Source organism: Periophthalmus magnuspinnatus, chromosome 1, assembly GCF_009829125.3.
Source record: "Periophthalmus magnuspinnatus isolate fPerMag1 chromosome 1, fPerMag1.2.pri, whole genome shotgun sequence".
In the NCBI taxonomy this organism is placed as follows: Eukaryota; Metazoa; Chordata; class Actinopteri; order Gobiiformes; family Gobiidae; genus Periophthalmus; species Periophthalmus magnuspinnatus.
Genome location: NC_047126.1, coordinates 12,489,728 through 12,516,440, shown reverse-complemented (window position 1 = coordinate 12,516,440; position 26,713 = coordinate 12,489,728). Strand labels below are relative to the sequence as shown.

Here is a 26,713-nt window from a genome sequence, read left to right as displayed (position 1 = left end):
AGAGAATAAGTATGTTTATGAATATTTATGAACAATAATGAAAAATCCATAAAAGCATTTAAATAAAGGCCAGTCATACAAGTCTCTCTTTACTTTACAAGCGACTCTTAAGGCAAAATAACATGAAAGGCATTGTCAAAAATATGAATTAATTATTGCATATTTATTTTAAAGAATTTCTTTGAGATGCCTCTTGCGATATGTATCTGCCTTTATTATTATTATTATGAACTGTTAAAGGGTGAAATTTGTGGAGGGTATGTGATATTTTTTCCCGATACTGATAGACCAAAATGTTACAGTAAATGAACAAATATACAATATTTCTGTAATGTGATGCATATAAAAGATTAAAACTTTATGGCCTAACAATGGCCGCTTGATGGGTTTTGTTGATATTTGTTTGAAGGCATGTTAAAGCAGATAATTCCTGAAAAGTACCACAGGACAAAACAGACCAACCAACAACTTACAGTAATCCATTAGCTGAGTTTATAACATAAGTGAAAAACTCCAACACTAACTCCAGTACTAACTTATTCATGGGTTTCAGGCAAATGATTCCTTTCTAATTTGAAGGATTTTGTGAGAACCTTTCTCTAGTCAAAAAGATATCATATTTTAGCACAACGTTATTGCTACAACAACAGTGGACCATTACTGTGCCAAATCCTTTAAATCTGGAAACCCATGAATAGGCCACAGTTATCTGAAATAATAATGAAAAATGCTTTTAACTGACTTGTCACAAATCACACAGTCAATAGTTCATGTTACTTAAAGCACACACCAGTATCAGTGCAAAAGATGGGAAGACATTAGTTCTTACGGCATTTGATAAGATGTTTTTAAAGCAACACAAACCCTGCTGGAAATGTTTTTGGAGCATTGTAAAAAATCAAATTGTCACTTTAAATATTATGAGTCGTCAAAGGATTAAAGGAGTTTGTTACTTTTTCCCCACAAAGAGTTTCATCCACTGTTGGCCTGTTTCAGCTCTTCTCTTTGCGTGGGCTGGGGCTCTTGCCTGGCTCTCCTTTGTGGCTCAGTCTTTTGAACACTTTTATGGGTTTGAACTTTGCCCCTTTTTTCTTTTGCTGGTTGCATTCTGGTTCTTTTGAAAAGTCTAATAACAAAAAGATGATAAAAACAGATTTTACTTTGAGGTCTATTCTTACAATACCATTTATTCATTCGACTGTGTTTAAAAAAAAGAGAGGAATGCTACCTTTTTTCTTCAACATGGCTTCCATAAGTTTATCCTCCTCTTCTTCCCTGGAACAGAAATAGTCTAGATTTTAGAAAATCAGATACCTCATCTTTAATTATTTGACCATCTGTAGCTCAAATGTGCCACAAAAAAATGACTGTAACGAAAAGGTACACACAATAAACACTGAACCCAAAAAATATACTGCAGTTAAAGTACCCTTTACCTCTGTCTGTCCTGGTCCATGGTGTTGACGATTTGGTTTCGTTGTTCAATGATTGTGACGAGCTCAGCCATTAACTGTTGCTCCCGGGTCTTATCCTCCTCCGTCCAGTCTTTCTCTACACAAAAAAATTACATGGAGTCACTATTTATTCAGTAATCCCAAAATGTATTCATATTATACTTTTAGCTGCTATATAATTATAATCCAGAACACCCATGGATTATTATTTTAGATTTTGGACATGAAATCACAATATTGGTCTAGAATGACTGACATTAAGAAACCGGTCAGCTGACTTTCGAGTCAAAACTGTGGCACTGATTTCTGTCTGACCCTTTATAGTGTGTCACAGTAAACATTATCAAAACAAAGTGCCGTGCTCCCTCGCCTATCATGTAAGTAGAGAAGAAAGGACATGGTTAAAGGCTCTTAAAAATGTATTTGCATAATATATCTTCTTTAAAACACCCAAATGTACACTCTACCTGGTTTATTGAGCAGACACCTCAGCTCATACTCTACATCAGCTTGCCTCTCCTCCAGATTTTGCTGCTTGGCCCTTGAATCACACAAAATAGTAACATTGAAAATTTGAATATAGATTTTATATTGATCAAACAGACTGTATGATGCTTATGCTTACGTGTAAACAAGTTCTGCTTCCCGGCGAACCAAAAGGTGTTTCTCATGAATCAAGGTGAACCAGTCCACCAATAAGTGCTCCTCGTCTTCATCTGAAAAGGTAACAGTACAATGTAGATAATCCAATAATTGTCTGGTAAATAAATGTTGCAGACATTAACAATAATTTTATATACAAGAAGGCGATATGGCAAAGAATTCACTACACTTCCAGCTGTCTGTTACTCACTCATTTAGAGCCTTAGAGACTAACCCATTGGAGGGGTAGGAAAAAGTGTCTGCATTTTAGCAGACAGCTGCATTAAATAGAGAAATAGTGAATCACATTATGACTAGCAGATTGTCACAGGGCTAAGGTCATGATCAAATTTGAATCCTCATATCGCCCAGCCCATATAAAAATACTAGATTTAGTGCCACAAGAATAAATTATTAGTAATATATCATACCATTAGGGTTGTCTCGTAGCTTCTTTTCCAGCTCCACGCCCCTCTGTTCAAGCTCGTCCAGTTGTTTTTCCAGTTGATTCATCTCTCCATAGATGTCTTCGGTTGGGATGTACTGGTCTGACTGCACCTGTACAGAGGATTGGACCGAATGCTTTTTAGTCTGGCAAAGGTACATTTACAATACATGGATTCTGTAGCTAAAGGGCTTACTTACTTTGCGTTTGATGAGTGGAAAGCCGTGACCGGGTGCTGGAGGTCTAGCGGGTCGTGGGCCTTTTGGAGGTTTGCCTTTGGATTTTGCTGGTGATGGAGATGCCTTCCTGTTAAAGGGATTCTCCTTGCAAATACGCTAAAAACAGAATAATAAATTGAATTAGCATATTTCAATTGATAAGGTTAAACACAAATCAGACATCAGCCTCACACACAAACCAGCAACTATGTATAGTGACAGCTTGTTACAAATTTTATTTATTTATGCATTTTATTTTTATTTATACATGTAGAGGTTTCAGCTGTAGTCATCTGTATGTTTTGGCTTCCATCCAGAAGCCATTTTCAAGTGATGGTACTGGTTTGAGACACTGGAATTTATACTACACTGAATTGGATTTATATAGCACATGTACAACAACCTATGGCTCCTAAGGGCTGTACAGTACAAATACAGAGAATGTAGAATAAGTAGGCCTTACTACAGATTTTAAAATATTAAAATTGACATAGGCAATCACTGGTTACTGGCCACAACAGTAAGGTGTGAGTAAAAATTCTAGACATCAAATATAGTGGTATTTCTTTGAAAAATGTATACTGACTAGTTTATACAGATTAGAGTGAATTGGCTCACCTTGTGGTTTGAAGCAAGTGGGCTTGGTGCTACAGACCCATGTGAACTGCGACCTGCTTGAGGAGTGGCTGGTGCTGAGCTGGCGTATGAAGGTACATGGGGTGGACAAGGGCTGAGTGAAGCCTGATGGTCATTTGAAGAGGGCACGGAGTTGTCCGGAGAGGCAATGGAGGGCTCTGAGGTGCTTTTGGTGATGGTTTGTTCCTGATCACTGCTGGCACCACCAGCCGACCGCTGTTCTGAGCCAGACGAAAGGCTCTCTGTGCTCAGGGCTGGAGAGGCGGAGCAGGAGGAGGGCTGAGAGGGGGACAGGGCTGAGGGAAAGAAGTTGAAGGAAAGGAAACAGATTACTTTAAAATATTATATGAACTTGTAGAGTTTAACTGAGCTGGGTGCAGGGGAATATCTAATGTAGGTCTGCTGATTTTGCAGTTTTGTTGGCAAAATTAATAGATATCCCACATCTACATGCAGGCAACTAATTTCTATCTTTGAAAAAAATATTTAACTTGATTTGCATTCTCATCCTTATATACTGTATGGGCTCATTATGTTAAAATAGTATCAGTATTCACATGTAAAACATTCAGGTGATGGGGGTCAAATATGAAAAGTATTTTTTCTGCACTGGCCAAACCTTGGTTCAAGGTTGGTGGTGGTGGGACTCTAGGGGCAGGTCGTTTCTTGCTCTTTCCACCTGCTGGGCTCTCCGATCGAGATGTGCTCCCTCTGCTGGGGGAGGTGTCAGCGGCAGGTGAGTCCGCTGCCCGCCTGATGCTATACCAGGGGTGAGTCGCTGCTACTGTGGTGGGAACGCTCTCATCACCTGCCTCCTCCTCTTCCTCAATCACATCATCTTCATCATCCTCAAACGGATTAGCAGGGACAGGCGGAGTGCTGGATCTGGAGTCGTCCCCTTTGAGAGAAGACACAGAGCCCAAGTTTGGGGGGGTAGCCAGTCCGGGGACAGGAGGGGGAGGGGCTTTCTTCTTCTTGGATTCTTGTGATTGGACCAAAGCGAGCCATGGGGGATCTTTGGATTTTTGAGAACCACCAGACAGACTACAGACATAAGCCACACAAGTTGGGATGAAAGTACAATGAAGTAACAAATGGAAAAAAATGCAAAGTTAAATCTGTCAACTGGACAACAAGTTGTAGGAGTAAAGACATTTCGCTGCTCATACAAGCTGCCTCTTCAGTTCTGGATTGCTGGTGGACACTGCCTTATATATATCTAATGGGGGGGAGCTAACAGCTGATGTCTAAGGCTCCCATTCCTGTTCAAGGAAGAATTGTCTTCCTTGAACAGGAATGGGGGAAAAATTTCTTCTTCTTTAACTCCCCTCTCAAACCATTTCTTTTCTTTGTCTAAGATCTGAACCTCACTATCTTCAAAGGTGTGGCAGTGGCTTTGAGATGGAGATGTACGGCGGACTGGGGTCCAGAAGAGCTCTTGCGCCGGTGTTGGTACATTCTCTTATGGAGTGGCTGTTTAGTTTCTCCAATGTAACGCTCACTGCACTCTTGACTACACTGAATGGAGTAGACAACATTGCTTTGTTTAAGACAGAAACTGGTTCACCAAAAGGACAAAACCTCAAGCCCTAAAGTGTTTGAACAACTTCAGAAAATTTTCAGACAGTTTGAGTCTATTTCAAGCCTACAGACACAGCAACTGTGTCAGGAATAGATACACCTTTCCTTCTAGGTTAAGATTCCCTGTTGTCCTGTTTTTTTAATCTCTCTTAAATCTATTGAAGGCCCATTTTGGATATCCACATGCCGAGCGCTTTCTCCACATGTTGTTCCTCCTTCACTTTTCCTTCTGTGTTTTACAAATGGAATGGTAAACAGTAAATGGAATGGTAAACAGTAAATGTAAAAAGTAAACACTGGGTAAAATACAGCTTTTTATTAATATAGTTTCAGAGCTAGAACCAGATTTGTTTTAGTCTGGTATGCTGAAAAAAATATTTGTATTTTGGATTTACACTATGTTTTTAACATTTTTTGTCTTTTATTCAGTTTATATAGCCCCTCAAAGACAAACAGTGACATAAATATATTTTGAAGTATGTTACCTTCCTGGAGACCGTGATCGTTCTCTTGGTTTTGGTGCAATAAGAGGCTTATGTGGTTCACCTGTAATAGTCAAATCACTATTAGAAAAATATTTTATTGAAATTATGTCATAGAAATGCATGCATACTCGCTGTAGCAGAGCTTGCAGTGGGAGGAAGCCGGACTCGAGGGGCAGGTCGAGGGGGTGGTGTGGGATCAGACACCCTCCTTGGAGCAGGAACAGGTCGACTTGCACATTCAGACTGACTAACAGGAGCAGAGGGCAGATCTCCATTGACTGTGTGTTGTATTGGTGTTTCAATCTGCTCCTCTTTTACAGAATCATCCTCCTCCTCTTCATCACTGTCATCGAAAGGATTAGGAGGGGTCGATGGTTGAGCTTCTGCCTCATTGTCAGTTACACTTGCTTCTTCTATAGAGTTGTCTTCAATGGCTATAACAGGAGTGACTATAGGAGTGTCTTTGGTTGTCTTTTCTTTACTACTTAAATCTTCCTCCGTTTTACATGACACAGAGGAAGAGTGAGGAACGGGACTGCGACCAATCCTGGCAGACTCGACTAGAACAGGTTTCACACTCAGTTCTGGTTTCTTGCTGAGATCTGGTCGGCCGTTTTGATTGGATGAACTGTGGCGAGCAAAGTGATGCGTGCAGACCAACGACCCAGAGTTGCTCACCAGTTTGTAGGATCCTGGAAGTAACGTGCTGTGGCATTCAGTGCATCTGGGAGAACAAAAGGTAATAATTAATACCACAAAAAATACTCTACAAACATGCATGACCTGTCTGTTTCACGTAAACATGTTCAAGTAAAATATTGATAATATTGATCTTGGATGCTGACACATCCAAAATTACGAGTAAATAAAACTTTTCTTAGTGTCCTGTCCTCAATTTATGGCAGCTTATTAAGTACATAATCCTATTTTTAAATATCTTAAGAAAGAAATTTAACTAAATGTATTTTATTTTTTATTTTAAAAGACCAAGGTAAATAACTAGTCACCCCTTTAAGGACTGAGCACATAATAGACCAGTATAGCTCACCTAAAATTTTATTTTTTTTAGCCATAAAAATCATGTTAAAGTAAATATCACAATTTACTGCATTTTTCACACAACTACCTGTATTTTACATATCCATCCGTATTTTTCCTTTGACGCATCGAATAACTGACTGGGAAAATCCCTGTGGCACCTGCGCTCTGATTCGTCATCTTCGAGGGACAACGTAATCACATTACCGTAATGACAGTAAAATATTTAAAGAGCCCTATCCAACTGCTTTGAGATGCCGTTTGAATTTACATGATAGCACAATTGGTTGCGGAGTTACTGTAATGGAAAGTCCGCAACCGCGCTCTATCTGTGACAATAGCATCCGCCACAATAGGGTTAAAGGTGGACAATCAGTTTTCTGGAGGAGGTTTTATGACATTTTGTGGACAACAGCATCTCCATAGAGGGAGGAAGATTTCTGACAATACTTCTACAAAATTTATGGACTTCTTTTACCAAATTAACTGAGTGCATGTTCTTCAGTTTTTTTCTCATGTGCAAGTTTGGTGCAGGTATAAAATTGCTGTGAAGTGCCATGAGGCAGCTCACCTGAAGCAGTTGCGATGGAAGAGCTTTCCGTCCACGAGAAACCTCTGCACCAGGTGAACGTGTTTGTTACAGACAGAGCAGGTGCTGCTCAAGGTGCTGCGCTTGGCCTCTGCTCCTGTCTGCTGACAGTGATGGGACGTCCCAGTGATGAGGGGCACGGCAACAGGAGAGAGGGGAAATGGAAAGCAATGTGGGATGGGGAGATCAGACATGAGGTCAGGATTTGAGGATATGATTTGATCAGTACGTCAGCTAGCTACCTCTACAGCAAACCAAATCAATTCAAATCTAAATAACAAACAATTAGTATGTCACTGCAAATGTTAGTGTAAAAAAAAATTTAATAAAAATCCACCATTGACTGATTGATTGTTTTTTAGTTAAAAAAAACGTTAATACCAGTAAAGGTAAAGTATCACAAAATATTGGGAAAGTTACATTGTTAGTATTAAAACAAGATGTTTGAATGAATAACTAACCTAACTTATCGGCTTTGAACTCCTCAACACCCCCACCCCCTCCTACTGCCTAGGCCCAGGACCAAAGAGAGGAGGGGGGGTCAGATGTGAGGGGGGAGAAGATGGAGTGGAGTTTTCCATCTGAGAGAAACAGGGGAGTCCAGGAGGAAGGGGACAAGCCCAAATATGGAGCATGACGATGGAGAACAGAGAAGAGAGACAGGATACAGAGGCTATCTTTATAGATTTACTCTACCTCTTGTGCTCTGCTCTGCACCCACTGTGCAACACAAAGCCCAAACAAGGAAGTAGGCATTAGCAACCACATGTGCAGATATTGTTTAAGTCAAATGACAGGATGGGATTTGTATTGTACAGTGCTCAGTGACTTAATACCCCCACAATAGCCCATGCAGATAGAGTGATTAGTCTGACAAACATGGTCCAAGTCCAGCCAAGATTACAACAGTATCTGGAAGGAATGCAGCTTGTTGACATGCAGCTGCAATAAAGTATCATGCAAATGTAATGAAGATCAGTTTACACCAGTAGGAAAGCAGGAATTGCACAATGTAATGTAATGTTTAGTGGAGTTAATGCTAACCTCATTCTCATTTATTTTGTCGTCTAAAGGCAATGCAGGTTTCTTCTGGGCGAGTTCACTAATGGGACCAATAGGACTCGGCCTCTTCATACAGGGAGGATTTGCTGTGGGCAAAAAAAAGTACACAGTTAAAATCAATATTAAAGCAGAACTAAGTAACTTTTAGCGATAGAATTCCCCCTGCAGATGCCTTATGAGAATACAGAGGGAACAGAATCAAGGGTGTCTTTCTTTTCTTTACTTGAATTTTTAAAAAATGAATTAAGGCAGTATAATCGCGTAAAAAAGAATATAATGTTGCCAAATATAAAAAAAGGAGCCAGGGTTTCCCAGGAGAACCATCTCTATTGCAAGGCTGGCTTCTAGCACGAACACCAGTGGAAGATGACAGACACTTCAAACACCCCAAAATACATATTTAACCATTACAGGGACTTACAGAGATGCTCAATGAGGTAAAATGGTACTTAGTTCTGCTTTAATCATTTATATTAATAATTACAGACAACTGATCAAAAATCCATTCAACTACAATATTCAGATTAGGTGTTTTACATATACTTTCTTGAATAGCTTTGCATACCATGGGATTTGTTGTTGAAAAAGTTGTAATACTGAGAGACATAGGTGATGATGCTGAGTCGGTCTGGTACTCTCATGGACACCATGTCCTCTGGGTCCAACAGTGCCGGGATTCCCAACTGTGTCTCAGCCACTTCAAAGGCCTGCAGTCAACACAAATAACAGGTAGTTTAGATAATCACAGTAGAAAATGTAAGACAATTACAGCATACAATATGCACAAGAAAATGACCCCGTGCTTTGGAAACATCGATAACCTGTTTCTTAAATATAGTTTGTCCTTGAATAGCCATTAGACTAATGAAAAATTCCAGGGAAGATGAAGCACCTGATGTTACGTAACAGCATGATGCAATGTTCACATGCACTTTTCCACATGTAAACCATGATGTTACAGAAATGCAGCTGGATTTACAGGTAAATGTCCAGTTTCCTTCTCTGCAGTTTAAAGTAAACACATTTCTGATTACACAGACTGATTTCACAGTTATGTGCTGCACAGAAAAGCAAACTAACTCAGTTTCACATAGTTACGCTCAAAAAACACACAAAAAAATCTCTCCAACACACAAGCACTCCACTGTTATATGTGGCCCTCAGCAAAATTATCATTAAAACAGAAAAAAAAAACTAAACATTTTTTGTTCCATTGTATCATTCATTGTCTTCTTCATTGTCTTCTCTATATTTACTTTTACTTACAATAAGGAATAACATAGTATTTTATTTGGCCTATACCAGCACTGCATTTTGTTCCACAGAATTACCCAGTTCACTAGCCCCTGGGAGTCCAATTAGATGACAGAGAAACATGGATTTCAACCACAAGCTTAGGTCAGGCTGAAACAGAGGACACTCCCGTTTTTTTCATGTCCAGCTGCTTCCCTCAAATAGTTAATAATTCTCTTCCTACTCATACATCCCTTTTCCAGTACAAGCCCAAGTTCAACAGTTTTGAGAATCAAATCTTCAATAAAGTTTTTTAAAAGAATTGTAAATCATCTTGCTTCCTCGTCTATGATTTTGTAAGCCTTCGGAAAAGCTCCACAAACATTAGGTAACACAGTGTACCATCATTACTGCATCCTGCTATAAGTCCACAAAATGTTTATTATCTATTAATTTTATTGCTGGTTTCTCCTGTTATGATGCAGTGGTTACATGGTTCAATCAACACCAGTCTCTACTGAATATTGGAGCTCCACTCTACCATCCTTAAAACCCACATTTGTAAAGCTCTGATAAACACTTGCAAATGACTCACCAGTCGGTTGTTCTCATAGACATTTTCTTTGGACAAAGAAGAAAAGTCTCTGTGAAGAAAAAAAAAGGTAAATGACTTTAGGAAGTGTAACAGCATGACCTAATCTGTTTTGAAGTCTGACCTATTTACACGTGTGTTATGAATTACCCAACTTCTAAAAAAAATGTTTTTCAGTGTTGCAAGAGAAAATGCAGTAACATCTAAACAAGACCATGATCTGTGGGTGATCTGTGTAAACCCAGACCACACATAAATAATGAAAGAACAATAAGAAAGAAGCTACTAGTGCTAACAGTAGTGACAGACTCATAATTACAAGGCTGTGTTCTGACAAACGGCCTGCAGCGAGTAACCTGGCTCCAGCTCCAGCTGTAAACATCCTGTTGTAAAAGTGGAAAAAGTCCTGAGTCGATGTTTGGCCGATAGAAGCTCTGAGATGAGAGGATTTGGTAAGAAGTGTGAAACTGTTTGGAAACATTTATGTCCTTTCTGCAACAAATCTGTAAATATTGTAACTACAGACAGAAGTCACATTTCCTGTCATGAGCTCAAAATAAAAACAATCAATCAATTTATACAGATTCTGGTTGCTACATGGAGACAGTTTTTGTTAAGTACATTTTGTGCAGGCTGAACAGGCTTCTTATTTATGTCTTACACTCATGTTAGTATCTGTTCTAAATCTATTGTATGTTTGCTTGTATGGAATAATATTAACAATGCCCTATATAACTTTTCTGGTAGAGGTTCCACCGTCTGCTTGTCTCTCTAAAAGTTTTACTGCATGCTACTCTCAATGTATTCTTCTTACTCTGAGTAGGGTCACATCTCAACAGAACTGACCTGTAACTTTGCCTGGTGGTGTTGGCTACTTGTCCCCATGCAGACAGATATGTTTTATACCATACTGTGGAACATTCCAAGCAAAGAAATGGAGACAAACAAGTGACGGACCCTCCACTGGAAAGGCTGCATAGTGCACCTTTAATAACGACATAACTCATGGAAATCAAATAGGCCCAGCCCCATCTGTGGGAGTCTGCGGCTACCATGTGGTGCTCTCAAGGAGGAAAACCAAGTGAATGAGTCCGGTGTTGGTGCAGACAAAGTCTCCTCTGTTCCCCTAATCTCGTTCTCATGGTCTGCAAAGTCATACCAGCAGCTTTGATATCAAGGTCATGTCAAAGAAACTCTGCTCCACTGTGTCTACCTTGGCATGAAGAAAATTTTAAGAAAATATTTGAACTTCTGACGACCCAAATTGAGTCTGGTTGAACAGGCAGTACCAGGTGACATAGATGACAGATAGTGCGTGCTGGTGAGCAAACTCAAGTCTCAAGATTATTTTGGGAATGGGGACAGCTAAAAGTGCACATGTGCTACGGCTATTTTAAATCTATATGATCAAAATCTAACTGTAACTGTATTTAAAGGAGCTTAAGGAAATATAACAGTAAGCTTAGTAAACATTGCTTGAACATTTAGAGTAAAACTATTATACAGATAAATTTTCAGAATCAATGTGGTTGCAATTTAAGCAAATTTATTTTAGTTTTTTAGACACATTAAGGCACTTCTTATTTGACTATTTATTTTCATGGATGCACACATTTCTTTGTTCATTTAAAACCACCGGACCACATTTCCAGCAAGGATGGATTTGATTTAAAATGGATTTATTTGATAGAAAGATTAGTGAAAATATTAGTACAATATAAACGTACATTATGCAATATCCCATATGTTAGCTAAGCCATTGCGACTATTACATTGCACTAAATCACTGACAAATGGTCTTCGATGAGCAGTTTAGACAAAGACATTTACAGTTATATTGACTCTGTATGGCTTAATGTACTGTGATGAAAATACATTGACTTGAGTGCTATTACAGTACAGCGGCCTCATACAGGCGCATTAGAGCTAAAGCCATTTTGACAGCCTGAGGTCCCAGTCACAGATTACACCGACATGCTGTCTGCTTGGATCATAGTTAGTTTGTTGATTTGTTTCATCGTTATTTAAGGATTTAAGGATCCAGGAAGCACATTTATAAAACAGGGAAGATGCACTGAAGCTATTGTGGTCTCGGAATGGCTCAACACCATAAATCAAGCAAATCTAGACTAAGTTTTGAGTTAAAATGCACAAATGAATAGCTTTGAAATTAATTCGATTTGCCACATAAAGCATTTGTTATTGCCAGTGCTATCAATGTAAAACCCAAAAATCACATGAACATTCATGCACGCACTTGCAATGAGATAATTACACAATTAGAGTGAAGTGCAGGAGTTAACTATGGGCCACTTCACCTTTTGTGATGTTACTTTCAGTTGTACTTTTAACCATTTCTGACTTTGCATTCTTGGTCTTTCACATAGCCTACACATAAAGACAGACACTGATTTCCCCATTCATAACAATCTATTTTAATCCTGGTATGGTGAAATATGCTTGTGTGGCTGTGTTTTTGTGGTAGTCACTGACTGAGCTGTCTAATGATTACAGTAGAGGGGTGTGTTGTTATAGACAGGGCATAACATGTCAGTCTGGGTTAGTAACAGCACATTGGCCTACAACTGCTACATACTCAAAGAAATGGGCAATTATGACAAATATTTAACATATCATCACATAGTCTGCAGAGAGAAGGGAGATTTGGTAGCTGCAAATTATACCTAACTTATATGTTTTGTGATAGGCCTACATTAGGTTGTAACATTAGGTTGTAACTGAGAAATTACTATAAGATAACTGAATAAGACACAAAACAAAACACAACAATTGACGAATGATTAACGGTTGCTTAGCCTATACTCTCTTTTTGTATGTTGTTAACCCTAAGATCTTTCTTTGCATAAACTGTTTACTAAATAGTTTTTCACCAGTGGGTTATTTGATATCTGTGACTCAATGTCTCTCTGTAGATTAGCAGAGATCATCATAGGGAGTACTTACATCAGATCTGGCCTGTATCTGTGTATGAGAGCACAGAAAGCCAAGCCGTCCCGAAAGGACGTGGACATGTCCTTAATGGCAACATCGTGGTAATCTTCACACTGTATCCGACACCACTCTTGGAGCGCCTTCAGAGACCCCATTCTTCTCATAAAATCATAATATCCAAGCCCCAGGTCAAAGTTATAGTCCAAATGCGACAGAGGACAGTCTTAAGTCCTTTCTCTCCAGTCAGACGCGAGTCATCAGCACCGATTCATGGAGCAGACAACACCCGCTGCGTTACATTCATTAACATTGACTGAGTCATGTAAAACTAGCATGGTTAGCCGTGTTAGCCGCGTCTTCAAGTGCATCCTGTGTATTCTCACGGTACGAGGCAATACCTGCAGTAATCTCTGAAAATTACACAGACCTTTGTCCACACGCAAGGCGTTAACATGGCTGATAATGAAATGTCGACGATAAAAGACTGCGAACAAACTTCAGCAGACAACTCAGCAGCTGCTACTTCGCGTCAGGATACGGCTTCCTCTCGCTGGTTAAAGTTTGCAGCTTTTCTTCACCCAGAGCATCACCAGGAGCAAAAAATCCTTCGTCGAAACAAGCCTAGTTTGCTGTAGAGCACTGGAGACGACTTCTTCCTCCTTGTTTAGAGAAAGAACAAAACAACAAGAGGGACTCAGGTAATGTCCAGTAATTTTTAAGTCAACCGTTTTTACAAAGCACGGCCTCACTCAGTGGCAACAGCATCCCATTGTCCACAAATGTCCCAAACTATGCCCATTTGTGCAGAAGAACTTAGAAATGTTCTGAAGTGCTAAGCATCACGTCTTGTACTACCTCAGGAGCCACAGCGCCCTGCTGCCTGTCCTCCTCTAAGTCACGTTGTGTTTCATTCACTGGACGGAGGATGGGGCTCAAGTGCGAGCTGCAAGTACCTCAATATGACATTACATATTTAGAAAGAAATTCCCCTTTAACGATATTAAAATTGCATATTAGTTTATAAAAAAAAATGTCTATAGTGTGAATATTGGAGTATTGATACAATGTGATGAAATTTAAAGTCTCGCGTGATTTGGGACTGTTTAGTATTCGGCCAAGATGGCGGCGCCGCCTCTAGATGAGGCTAGCCTGCAGTCTCGCATCAGTAAGTCAAAACACCATACACAGCTCTAAATGTTTGTGTAAGAGCTAGACTTTGGCGACACACTTTCACATTACACCGGGATTAATTGTGTTTCATTTCCGCTTTAGCACATTTTGTTATCTCTCACAGCATATTTGTGTCGAGGCAGCTATGTCATTCTCGTTAAAAAGTGCAGCAGTCTCAGACCCAGAGCTCCGTGATTTTGCTTTGCGTTCATAGAATATTAAATCCCTACACACTGCAGTGTACCTTTAAACTGGCATAAGATTATTCTCTGTGTAAAAGGGCTGATTATGACAATAGTTGACTACCTTCACAAACAGGTATTTCTCGCAACCAGGAACAGTGCGCACTCCACCTGACTCGGGGTGGAGACATATAACCTTTAAGAGCAACTTTGGTTTGTAGAGATTGAAATAGAAATGAGCAGTGTTGCGAGACAGTGTTTAAAACTGATATTAAAACCGCGAAATCAGTTGTAAGTGTGTGTAATTTTATTTCATGCAGACGCAGCTACTAGCCCTCAAAATAAAGAGACAGACTGGAACTGTATCAAAGAATTTTATGAGCAGCTCAACAATGAACCTGAAGGGTAGGTCCTATTTATGGGATGCACACAGTATTTGTACAATTATATAATAACCATTTGTAATAAATCAAATTATATTCGGTCTTCTCTTAGACCCCAGCTTGCAACAAGACTTCTGGCTCACAAAATCCAATCTCCTCAGGAATGGGAGGCTATGCAAGCACTTACAGTAAGGCACTTCATTTATGATAAACAAGTAGCTTAAGGCTAACCATTGTTATTTGGAACCTGTCAACAATATTTACCTATAATTTTAGGTGCTCGAGACCTGCATGAAGAACTGTGGGAAGAAATTTCACTCTGAAGTAGGCAAGTTCAGATTCCTCAATGAGCTCATCAAGGTGGTATCACCTAAGGTAATCATGAATAATCAAAATTATAGACACTAATTTTGTATATTCCATTTGTTACCAGATTTTCTTTCTACACATATACCAAAGAAATACACTAGATGTTCCTCCCAGATGTTGTATATCAATTAACCAATACTAATTCCACATGAATAGCACATTCATTAATATGCATTTGTCATAAGATATGGTAGAAAACATCTTTCTTTTTTCTGTAGTATTTAGGTTCCCGGGCACCAGAACCAGTGAAGAAGAAGGTTATAGAAATCATGTATAGCTGGACATTAACACTCCCAGATGAGGCCAAAATTTCAGAAGCTTATCACATGCTGAAAAAGCAGGGTGAGCCTATACATTTTAGTTAAATTATTGTTTTATGTGTTTTAAATATTGTTACATTTATTCACATTTTAGGTTCATGGAAATAGTGTTTTTGTGTTACTTCTTTTTATTGCAGTGATACATGTGAAGTGTGTGTGATTGATCAGTCACTGTTTATAGTATAGTAGAATACCTGAATCCTCACAGGCTATTTATGCGGACAACAGCTCTTACTTGTAGTAACCTCAAACAGTTAAAGCACATATAGATATGGAGATTGTGTATCTATGCTAAGGTTAAATGTGTTCCTGTTCTCTTCCAGGTATTGTCAAGCAGGATCCAGCACTTCCTGATGACAAGCCCCTCCCCCCACCTCCACCTAGAGCCAAAAGTGCTGTCTTTGATGATGAAGAAAAGTCAAAGGTAGAAGGAAGCCACATTTTTTTGATTGATTAATCAATCAGAATAGATTTTTTGTATAATCAAAATAAAATAATATTGCTGCATTTGAAACTCAAAAGAAGCTATTATTTTTATGTGATAAATTGGAGATTTATGTTTTCATATCTGCACTTTGTCCTGGGAAAATACTTTTAGATAAATAGTTTATAAAAACCTCTTCCTCTTTTGTACCTATGTCTTATCCTGTTTTGCAGGCACTGTCTCGGTTATTGAAGAGCACACACCCTGATGATTTAAGAGCAGCAAACAAACTCATTAAGGAAATGGTCCAAGAGGTGGGTGTGGTCCAAAATAGTGCTGAAAACGATGTCAAAATGAAACATGGAGATTTTACAAATGTCATAATTATTGGGATTTTTGCTTAAAGTGATATTTTAAGTTGCGTAGCGTACCCATAGTGTGGCCAACTTAACTTTGGTCTAATCATTAAACCATATAAGAGATTGTTGCTTCATAAAACTGTTGAATGCATACATGACTACAATAATCACAAAGAAATATATAAACACCCCTAGACCACTGCTAATTTTCACCAACCATCCCTAAAAGCACACCTTTGGAAAATGCAAATACAAAGAACATTTTAGGTGGTGTAAATATCTCAAAAGCATTTTCCTGTGTTTAATCAGGATCAGAAGCGCGTGGAAAAGGTATCAAAGCGAGTTAATGCCATCCAGGAGGTGAATGAGAGTGTGAGCCTGCTGAGCCAGCTGCTGGAAGGCTACAGCAAAGAAAGCAGTTCTCAGAGCAACCAGGAACTCATTAAGGTCTGCGCTGCTCAGCAAATTAAACCACGCTTTACACACAGACACTGTACAAGAGAAAATAAGGTATCAAAGAATCTGTATCTTTGTTTTGTTTCCAGGATCTTTACCAGCGCTGTGAGAAAATGAGGCCGACACTCTTCCGGTTAGCCAGTGACACTGAAGATAATGATGATGCTCTAGGTATCTGCTTACTTAATCTGCTCTTTGCTACTTATTATACATATGAAATGATTAATGACATAGGCAAATTTTCTTAAAGGGGATGTTATTGCTTTGGCTAGAATGTTCTCAGAGTGGCATTAAACTATTCCAATAGACCAAGTTATAGGTTAGCTGTGAAGAGATGAACCTGCTTACAGTAAGAATTAATATTTTCCAAGGTATTTTTGAGCAATAAAAATATCTGTAATGGAAAAAGGTCTGTAGACACTTTTAATAGATAATTTAACAACATCTGGAGGCGAGCAGCCACCTGAAGTCATGCAGTGTACCTGTGAACTGTATAGAAAGAGCTGTCAAATATCAAGATGTAGTGATGGCAATTGTTAATTTGGATTCAGGTATTTGTTTTTTCTGTTTTAGGTGACATATTGGAGGCAAATGACAGGTTGACTCAAGTTATAAACATGTACAGACAGCTGATAAAAGGTGAAGTGATTAACAAAGATGACATAACGCAATCAGAAGAAGGTAATTTTAGTTGTTCAATACAGTCATTGTATACATAGTTAATTTATAAAGCTTTGTAATCATTGGCCTTATCAATTTCAGTCAACAGCAACTCAGCACTTTTAGACCTGGCAGGTATCAGTCCATTGACTGACTCGACACCGTCCAACACGGACCCCTCCTGCCTCGAGACCCTGACCCAGAATGTGGGCATCAGCCTTTTGGATGATGAACTCATGTCACTGGGTAAGAACAAGTCATTAACAGTAATTTATCTGACTCATCAAAGCTCTACGTGGATTACTGACCTAATGTTTTATACGCAATTAAAGTTTGGGTAGCAGCGTAAGCACGTTTGAACTCTTAGATGCTGATTTGGCTGTCCAGGGTGTATCCTTCCTGCAGTGAGGCATTCAGACTTTAAAAGGGCACACCTGTGTAGACCACACAAAAGAAAAATACTTGGATCTGGCCATTCTTTAAAACCAATTCTAAAACCTGCTACACAGCATATAGAATCATTTTAACAATTTATTTATAAACACCATTACCACTTGTTCTCAATATAAAATACCAATGAACATAATTAAAAAAAATATATAACTTTTTATGGCCTAATTTCAAGGAGTTTTTTTGTAATTTAAGACATTGATTTCTGCTTGTACTTATAACATACATACTTTCAGATTTGGTTCATATATGTATTAGTTCCAAAATTTTTATAAATATAAAAAATAGTAAGTCAATCTGTGTCATGTTATGTTGCATAAAGCATGCTTTGTTTTTCTTATCTTAGGACTGAATGTAACCGAGAACTCCCACACAACTTCTCAGGTAGGCTTTAGTATAATCCTGTACCTCTCTTTAGCCTGTAAGTCAGTTAAACAGGTGTGTCCTTGTTTTTTAGTGTCACAATAGTCCAGAAAAGTCCACTCCTATCCCAGGTGCAGCGCTGATCCCACCTGCTGTCCAGAAAGTACAAGCCTCACCAATAGAGGGCGGTAGTGCACCAGCCAATGCTTTGGATGACTTGGACATACTGGGGAAGACTCTGTTACAGCAGTCCTTACCGCCGGAGAGTCAGCAGGTCAAATGGTACAAAGCGGCATAAAATATTCAGATTTTTAGACTACTGACAATTGTAGTGAATATTGACAATAATCTGGTTATAACACATTGAACTATTTCGGAATTGTAGCTTACCTTGTGTAGTAAAGCACATATATTCAATTGACTGAAGGAGTTAATGTTTCTATAATATAGAAATGTTTATACATGGCAGGACAGTTTGTTGTGTATATGGTGACAGATAGGGCAAGTTAAAACCATTGTCGGATGTTAATTTTTATATTTCATATTTATGCCTGAACATTTTTGTCCTAAAGGCTGTAGTATTGACCCATTTTATCCTTTGTCTTTCAAATAGGGATAAACTTCAGACCCACAGTAAGGTTTCATTGAGAGACTTGCAGAGTATGGCAAATTCCACACTTGATCCTGCCTCCTCTACACCTGCACTTTTGAACCAGCCCATCACTACTTCAGCACCAGTGTCCATGCCTGCTATTGACCCTCAAAGTATTTCCTTATCTGACCTTACAGTCCCTCTGGAAACAATCAGACCAAGTAATTAAAGCTTAGCTTACTAAAGTTTTTTAAGTTTTTCTAATCCATTTTTGTACTTGAGTATTATTTGCCCTTCTTGTTTTCAGGCACCTTATTACCTGTTACTGTAATGGACAAACACAGTCTTCGAGTGCTGTTTACATTTGCCCGTGATTGTCCGCCCTCTCGCCCAGATGTGCTTGTTGTAATCATCTCCATGTTATCATCAGCCCCTGTTCCTATCACCAATATCCGCTTCCAGGCAGCTGTACCCAAGGTAAGACATGACAAATGTAGTGTCTGAATTTCCATTAATTATTTGGCAAAAAAGATGGAAAATGTGTTGATGTCATGATACATCCCCAATGATGAAATAACAAAAATAACTGGATATATTTTGATAATGGATTTCATTCAAACATACCTCCATGGGTTTCAGCCTGATGAAGAATCAGCACTTTTGCTGTAGCAATTGACATTCAAAACAACATAAAATATCTTCCGAATGGTCAAAGTCCTCAAAATGTCATCTATAACAAGGATTGTTCTGTAATGGTCTAAAATACATAGTTGAGGTTTTTTTTTGCCATGGCTTGGTAAAGGCAGTGGGGTCTACGCTTGTGATTCTATGCTCTGTTATGAAACACACTGTTTATTTACTGTGGGATTTGGAAAAAGTTGTATGTATCAGTTATAATCTGTTTATTTGTGGTTTAGATTATGAAGGTTAAACTACAGCCGCCAACTGCAACTGAACTTCCAGCCTTCAACCCCATTCTCCCTCCAGCCGCCATTACACAGATTCTGCTGTTGGCAAATCCTCAAAAGGTACATTTAAAATTATTTTTATTTTGTTTAACAGGTCGTTGATTTGACTTTTTTTAATGCAAGAACCTTCTTTGATTATTTACTGAGATTAAGTAAGGAAAAGAGATTAAGGAAAAATAATATAAATGATGAACTAAACTTGAAAAGAAAAACAAATGAAAAACGCAGCTTTTACACCAAAAGTTCCTAAGAAAACTTTTTTGAATATCACTGTTAAATTACCTGTATATTTGTTTTTCAGGAGAAAGTGAGACTGCGGTACAAACTCACATTTAACTTAAATGACAACTTTTATGACGTATCTGGTGACGTCGACCAGTTCCCTCCTCCAAATACGTGGGGCAACCTCTGAGAGAAAGAGGCCACAAGAAACTTTATGAAGAGATCATTTATTACATTTTTTTAAAAGACCACTTGAGCAATCCACTACTGGTCTTGTGCTTACTTTGTGCCTTCCTTCACTGACTCTCTTTCCAGCTAACAGTAATGTGAATCAAGGAGACTTGGTGAAATCAATGGTCTTTGTTTTATGTCGATGAAGAAAAACAATTTTCCATTTTATGTGAATTTAACCGCTGTCTTTTAAAAAATACCCAAATTGTAGTTCATGTTTTCTCAATCAAAAAGAGCCATGCTTTTAATGAACAAATGCTGGAAATTAATTACAATACAATACAGTTACAATATAAATGGTTAAAGTTTCACATATAAGTTGGTGAAATTATTCTCTTTAAATCTTTTCACGAAACAATATAAAGATGCAAAGTGGTGACTTGGGAAGAGTAACTAGTGTTACTGGTGTTTTGAAAATCTACAATTACAGGTTTGTTCATCATTTAGTTTACTATGTTGTGTCACTTGTTTGTGCTGGATTCCTGAGGGGCCATGTGTGAAAATCTTAAAGGGATATCACACTCCTTAATTATATTTACAATATATATATATATATATATATATCTATATCTTTTTTTTAGTTCTGCACTTTTTCTAAAATGTGCATGCTCAGGATTTTGATTTGTAATTGTCCTATTATTTTTCTTTTTTGCTTGTTCAGTTTCTAACATCTGAAGTACAATGTTGACTTTTCTTTGCTGGTTATTGTCTACTCACCCAAAGAAGTTTTTATTTTATTATTTTATCCTTATTCTACCACATGTGCCTGAAACTGTACATACTGTATACATGCATAGTCTAATGTTAACAAATGGAAGATCTTTAAAACATGTTGAGATTTTGACATCCCTAATGAAGAAATAAAGAGGTTAGAGATTGTGAGACGCTTTGCTATATGAGGGGAACTAATAGCTTTTCATTTAGAATTGTTATTTCAACCACTTAAAAGTAACTCAAATTTTATGCAGGGTACATTGCTTTGAGAATATGGTTCTAATGTGGCCCATGTAATTATAATATAAGCGAGTGTGTCTGCAAAATAAGACTACTAGTGGAACTAAGGAATATAAATGATGTGATCAAATGTTTTTAATGACAAGACACAGCTCTGTTTAACACAATTTATTGGGGAAAGAAAACTACAAAAAAACTATTATATTACAAGTAGCAGGTAACAAGTCAAGTAACAGAGCTTCATTAACACGCTGGAAAGGCATGCGTGGAAAATGCATCTAATCATAAAGCATAAGGAAGACTGAAGCACGGGTTTGTGTATAAACAATTGGGCCAGTACAGGTTAGTACAAGCACTGTCTATAAATTTCTACGTAAAGTTACTGCCCCCTTTTTTGAATCGGGTATAAATTTTACTCTAAAAAGGTAAGGACAAGCAACACTGGAATGTAAGAATATTGATCAGAACTGATTTCTGCAGCACACTCGTGATACACTTTCTCTGAGTAGGTCTACTACTTTACATAGTACAAAGTTTCACAGAAAATTTGATAACCAAGGCTTTCATAAACACAGGTAGGCAGTGTGGATAAAGAAGAAATTAGTAGAAATGATGACTACAAATATATAAGCCCTTACTACATTATACAAAACATTTGGGCACACAAGTAAAGATACACTGTAAACACAAAATAAAAATAATGAGTTACTTTCGAGGAGGTGGGGGTCCTGGAGGGGGTGGAGGGGGTGTGTTAAAGGGATATGGAGGCTGGCCCATGAAGCCCATAAGGGGAGGCTGAGGTGGGGGGAACTGCTGAGCCATGAGAGGCTGTGGGGCTCCAGTGGGTGGAGGTGGGGGTGGCTGGCCATACTGACCCGGTGGTTGGTTGGGCTGTTCTGGGCCCCCTCCCCCTGGCGGGCCGCTGCGGGAGTTGTAGCTGCCTCCGCCGCTGTTGTAGTTGTTGTACTGATCTGAGTTGTTGAAGTTGTTTCTACGATCTCGATCTCTGAAGGAGGAAGAGGAGTTGGAGCGGTCCCCATCGCGGTTATTGCGGCTGTCACGGTTGAAGCTGCCGCGCCCATCTTTGCTGGCTCCACCTGTGCGCATACGCCGCTCGGTTTCCTCTTGATACATGAGGTTGGGGTTGTTAGAATTGTTGCCGCGAAAGCGCATGCGTCCACCTGTGGAAAACAGAAGTATTAGTGGTCACAAAACACCATGTCAACAGTGCATCCACTATTATGGTGGTGTGTCTCACCGCCTCCCCCTCCTCCCCGCCCTGAGTCCAGGAGCTGTAGCAGTTTGGGGTTGATGGCCTGTCGGGCCTCCTCCAGAACTCGGACCAGGTCTCGGGCCTGGCGGAGGTTTCCTGGGGTGAAGAATGTATAGGCAGTGCCTTTGTTGGTGCTGCGGGCTGTACGTCCTATACGGTGAACGTAGTCCTCAGAGGAGCTGGGATAGTCATAGTTGATGACGAACTTGACATCCTCCACATCTGAGTGGCAATCGTTTTTTTTGGGGAAAATGGGAACGTTAAAACCACACGTAAATGTGCATTTATAATAAATACTTGATATTATAATACAAACCTGGAAATCTATTAAATAAAATGATGAATCCTGAGCTAACTTACCTGTGAAGATCATCACATTTCAAACATTCTCCCAGCCATGATATGACATTAAGGTAATGTAAATTTCATATAGATCAAAAGACACAGTTTTGCCTTTTTAATTGCAGTATGACATAAGTCATGGTCCAGTTTAGGCTGACCTGATTCACTCGCAAATGTGACAGCTGATCAGAATGTCTGTTTCTCATTACAGAGGTGTGGGGCTCTGACAGCACTGCGTAACCAGTCTCCTCAAGTCTCCTCCACCTCCATTTCACATTTCATCACTAACTTCTTCAGTAATACAATGTGCTGTGATGAAATTTGACTAATATACAGGCGTGATGGAAGTAGCTGCATGTACGCTGAGGTTGTAGAGGAGATAAGAGAAAAGGGGTGTTGCGGTACTTACCCCCTTTGTGTTGTTTTTACAAAGGTAGCCAGTCCCCCCTGATCAGTCCTGGTTGATAGGTGGGGCTGAGGCGGCAGGAGACTGACGGGAGCAGAACACGGGCAGGTTCTGTTGCTCTCGTCGCACTGCGGGATCCGCCTCAGACCCTGGACCAGGACTGGATCCAGACGAGCCCTCTATAACGCGCTCTCCTGTCTGTCTGCTTTTGGGACGGGCCGGTGGGCAGACATACAGGACCCTCAGGCTTCTCCCAAGGAAGGCTCGCTGGATTTACAAACTTTGAGGTACTGGGCAGGGGGGGCTCTGAGTTACCCAAGAAGTACAGAAGAGGGGCTTTAAACCCTCCCCTAAAACTAGCCAAGCCTCTACTTTAGCATGACTGAGGGGGCAGAAAGCAGCTCAGAGAGTTACAGCTGCTGTGAGCTGCCAAACCCTGAGAGGAGAAGAGGGGAAAAAACAAAAAATACGTCAAATTCCTTGTGTCAAGCCATGAACAATTTACCTGCCCCCCTTCTCAGATTAAAGTTGCCTAAAACTGACATTGAAAACAAAAACTGGAAATACGCCAAGTAAATCATATACAAGTAAATGTGTAACTGGAGCAAAGTTATCATTAGGCAGTTTGTATCTGTAACATTATGGAGACAAGAAAAGGTGCACAGGAGCTACTGCCCCATACACCCCTCCTTTGGGCAGCGTGCCAGAGAGCCCCAGGTGAAGGAGGTTTGAACTGCAGTAACAAGAAACAGACTAGAAATCCAGTGAACCATAAGGTCCTTGGGCACTGTCACAAACTGTGCATTGCTTTCTCACGGCAGATGCTAGGATCATCATCTACATTTTAAAAATACATTTGGAGTTGGGTAGGACTGAGTCGTCTTCAGATGTTATGTCCATTATACTTACCAAGCACAGTCATGAAAACTGTATCAAGCTATTATTAAGATGTTGACAATTGTTTAGAGATGTTTTCATTAGCACTCTTGTATATATCAGACAAATACTACCATCAGTACAATAACTGCTATATAAAACTATCAGATCAATTCTGATTTGTCTGTAATTTTGTGCATAAAGACATACCCAGACCACGTGAAGCTACATCGGTGGCAATCAGAATGGGGGCTTTGCCACTTCTGAATTCTGTGAAATTACAAACAGTAAAAGAAACAATAAGCATATACAAAGTTAAGTAAATATGGATGGATTCTTACAAAACATTTTCTGTACCTGTGAGCACCCAGTCTCTTTCTGGTTGACTCTTATCTCCATGGATACACATAGCAGGCCAACTATAATCAAATAAATCAAGAGCTTATTCGTAAGTAACTAGCTAGAATGGTGTTGCCATGATACTCACCCATCTCGCCTCATCCTCCGGGTTAGATCATCACAACGCTTCTTGGTCTCTACAAAAATTATGGTTTTGTTCTCCTTTTCAGCCATAATCTCCTCCATAAGTTGAATAAGTCTAAAATGTAAGTAAAGCAAGTATGAAGGGACTGTTAATACCACATGGGATTCCAAGCATCTGTTTGAACAGCACATTCTTCTTACTTGTTGTCCTTTTCATTTTCCATGCACACATCCACTATTTGCAGGATATTGTGGTTGGCACTCAGCTCCAGTGCACCAACATTGATTTGGATGTAGTCTCTGAGAAAGTCTTCAGCAAGCTGTCGAACTTCCTTTGGCCAGGTCGCACTCCACATCAGGGTCTGTCGGTCAGGCTGAGAACCACAATATACACTTAAATATCGCTGTATCATATAGTGCAAGTCAAAAGCTGGTGAGTAAACGTTACCCTGATTTGCTCCACTATTTTGCGAATTTGAGGCTCAAAACCCATGTCAAGCATGCGATCGGCCTCATCCAGCACTAAGTACGTGCATCGACGCAAGTTAGTCTTTCCTGCCTCCAAAAAGTCTATGAGACGACCAGGGGTGGCAATGCAAATCTCCACACCTAGAGAACGAATATTCAGGATTTAATTATTTAAATACACGTACATTAAACTATGTACTTTTATGTCTGTGTAATCCCTTTTATTCACAATGTAAGTGTGCACAATACGTACCTCTCTCAAGGTCTCGGATCTGTGGTCCTTTGGGTGCTCCACCATAGACACATGTGCTTTTGATCCGTGATGACTTTCCATAGTCATATGCAACCTGTTGGACTTGCTGGGCCAGCTCTCTCGTAGGTGCAAGCACTAAACACTAAAAAAAATGGTCCATAAAGTGAATCACCCTGAAAAGATAACTTTTACAAATTATTCCATTTGAACTTACAATTGGACCATCACCCCTCTCCAGGTATGGCTGGTGATTGATGTGCACAATAGCAGGGAGAAGATACTTAAAATACATCAAAAGGAATATGTTAGAATATTATTATATTATACACATCACTAATTAATGTTTTTTAAAACAGTACTTACAGACAGTGTCTTCCCAGAACCAGTCTGAGCAATGCCCACCATGTCTCTGCCACTCAAAGCCACAGGGAAACCCTGAGCCTGGATGGCTGTGGGCTCTTTGAAATTCTGCTGCATCAAAGTATCCATCACATATTCTACAAATTAAAAGAAATATATATGAGTAGCATATATTATACACATGAATAAATGTGTTTTTCAGTTATGCAAGGGCCTCATGTATGTCTGTGTGTGGATTACTCACGGGGAAACTGAGCCTGGTGAAAAGCTGTCACAGGTCGTGGACATCCAGAGCCTCGAAGTGTGATCTCCTTCTTTCGGCGAAACTCTTCAACATCGTACTATAATTCAGAACAAAAGAAAGATATTAAGATGACACATAAAATATTAAAGAGTTCAAGGTATGAAGTGGAGAAACATGCCTGAGTCATTCGTTGCACTTCTTGGTGTTCAGCATAAAAATTCTTTTCAAACTTGGGCAATTCATCTAGGTTCCATCTCTTTTTACGAAGTCGCTCCCCTGGATTTCCAAACTTCATAGGTGGAGGGCCACTGCTTCGACCACTTGGTGCCCCAAACCGTGGTCTGTGTAGAAATAATTACAGTTTTGGAAAATGGGAAAACCGCTTAAGCTATTTAGATGCAGGTGCTTGTCATTATTGTTAATAATATTTAGGTAATGTTGTTTTGTAAACAATGCAAACAACCCTGGCCCCAGTAAAATAAACTAAATAAATTACACTGATGACTTTTGAGTTTGGCGTTATCATGTAGGATGAGGCCTACCCAGAAGAAAGACAACAACAGTTAGCAGCAGAATCGTCACCATTATTAGCGAATCAAAGTATATTTAAAAATACCTAACGCTTAACTATGGTCATATAAATATTTTCGATGGATAACTACGAGATATTTACCTGTCTCGACCACGGTCTCGGTCCCTGTCCCTGTCTCGGTCTCCATAAGAGCCACCTCGCATTTTGCAGCGTTAGCTTTGGTCGGAGTGCGTTCGTTTCTGTACTAACGTTAATTCAATATGACTATACGTGCATTCACCTACAAATCAATTTCTAAATACGTTATTACGCAATATATAGTGGGAATTTTCAAAAATAAACCTGCTCGTTTGCAAATGTAGCATTTATCGCGTATCAAATAGCGACGAGCGCTGTAATCTCACCAGTCGGCCTGCCCTTTTTTACTACGTACCGTCAAGAGGAAT

At 39.3% G+C, this 26,713-nt stretch overlaps 3 protein-coding genes across 4 annotated transcripts; 1 reads left to right on the top strand and 2 right to left on the bottom strand.

Moving 5' to 3' along the window:
* Nucleotides 1-10: 10 nt before the first annotated feature.
* On the bottom strand, nucleotides 11-13,844 carry micall1a (MICAL-like 1a). 2 transcript variants are annotated; one of them, XM_033971062.2, is made up of 16 exons: nucleotides 12,940-13,844; nucleotides 9,979-10,027; nucleotides 8,716-8,857; nucleotides 8,133-8,236; nucleotides 7,071-7,189; nucleotides 5,590-6,185; nucleotides 5,462-5,522; nucleotides 4,015-4,439; nucleotides 3,378-3,691; nucleotides 2,742-2,876; nucleotides 2,528-2,654; nucleotides 2,080-2,170; nucleotides 1,922-1,995; nucleotides 1,437-1,551; nucleotides 1,229-1,275; nucleotides 11-1,126 (listed from the first exon to the last, which is right to left on the bottom strand). In XM_033971062.2, the coding sequence occupies exons 1-16, from the start codon at nucleotides 13,089-13,091 to the stop codon at nucleotides 993-995; spliced, it is 2,685 nt and encodes an 894-aa protein (XP_033826953.1). In that variant the 5' UTR covers nucleotides 13,092-13,844; the 3' UTR covers nucleotides 11-992. The 2 variants fall into 2 exon arrangements, with proteins under 2 accessions (XP_033826953.1, XP_033826945.1); XM_033971054.2 differs by having other exon boundaries at nucleotides 7,071-7,192; nucleotides 12,940-13,836.
* Nucleotides 13,845-14,034: 190 nt separating this feature from the next.
* LOC117370808 (ADP-ribosylation factor-binding protein GGA1-like) lies at nucleotides 14,035-20,292 on the top strand. The gene is made up of 17 exons (XM_033966348.2): nucleotides 14,035-14,092; nucleotides 14,600-14,684; nucleotides 14,775-14,850; nucleotides 14,939-15,037; nucleotides 15,250-15,373; nucleotides 15,675-15,775; nucleotides 16,009-16,089; nucleotides 16,444-16,581; nucleotides 16,680-16,761; nucleotides 17,164-17,271; nucleotides 17,353-17,496; nucleotides 18,047-18,084; nucleotides 18,158-18,345; nucleotides 18,677-18,876; nucleotides 18,963-19,132; nucleotides 19,573-19,683; nucleotides 19,925-20,292. The coding sequence occupies exons 1-17, from the start codon at nucleotides 14,047-14,049 to the stop codon at nucleotides 20,033-20,035; spliced, it is 1,902 nt and encodes a 633-aa protein (XP_033822239.1). The 5' UTR covers nucleotides 14,035-14,046; the 3' UTR covers nucleotides 20,036-20,292.
* An 898-nt stretch (nucleotides 20,293-21,190) lies between these two features.
* ddx17 (DEAD-box helicase 17) lies at nucleotides 21,191-26,704 on the bottom strand. Its single transcript, XM_033966340.2, has 13 exons — nucleotides 26,409-26,704; nucleotides 25,914-26,076; nucleotides 25,736-25,832; nucleotides 25,495-25,628; nucleotides 25,346-25,411; nucleotides 25,132-25,273; nucleotides 24,859-25,019; nucleotides 24,612-24,784; nucleotides 24,415-24,525; nucleotides 24,285-24,346; nucleotides 24,138-24,197; nucleotides 22,289-22,525; nucleotides 21,191-22,211 (listed from the first exon to the last, which is right to left on the bottom strand). Exons 1-13 carry the CDS (start codon nucleotides 26,468-26,470, stop codon nucleotides 21,736-21,738), a joined length of 1,944 nt encoding a protein of 647 aa, XP_033822231.1. The 5' UTR covers nucleotides 26,471-26,704; the 3' UTR covers nucleotides 21,191-21,735.
* Nucleotides 26,705-26,713: the final 9 nt, after the last annotated feature.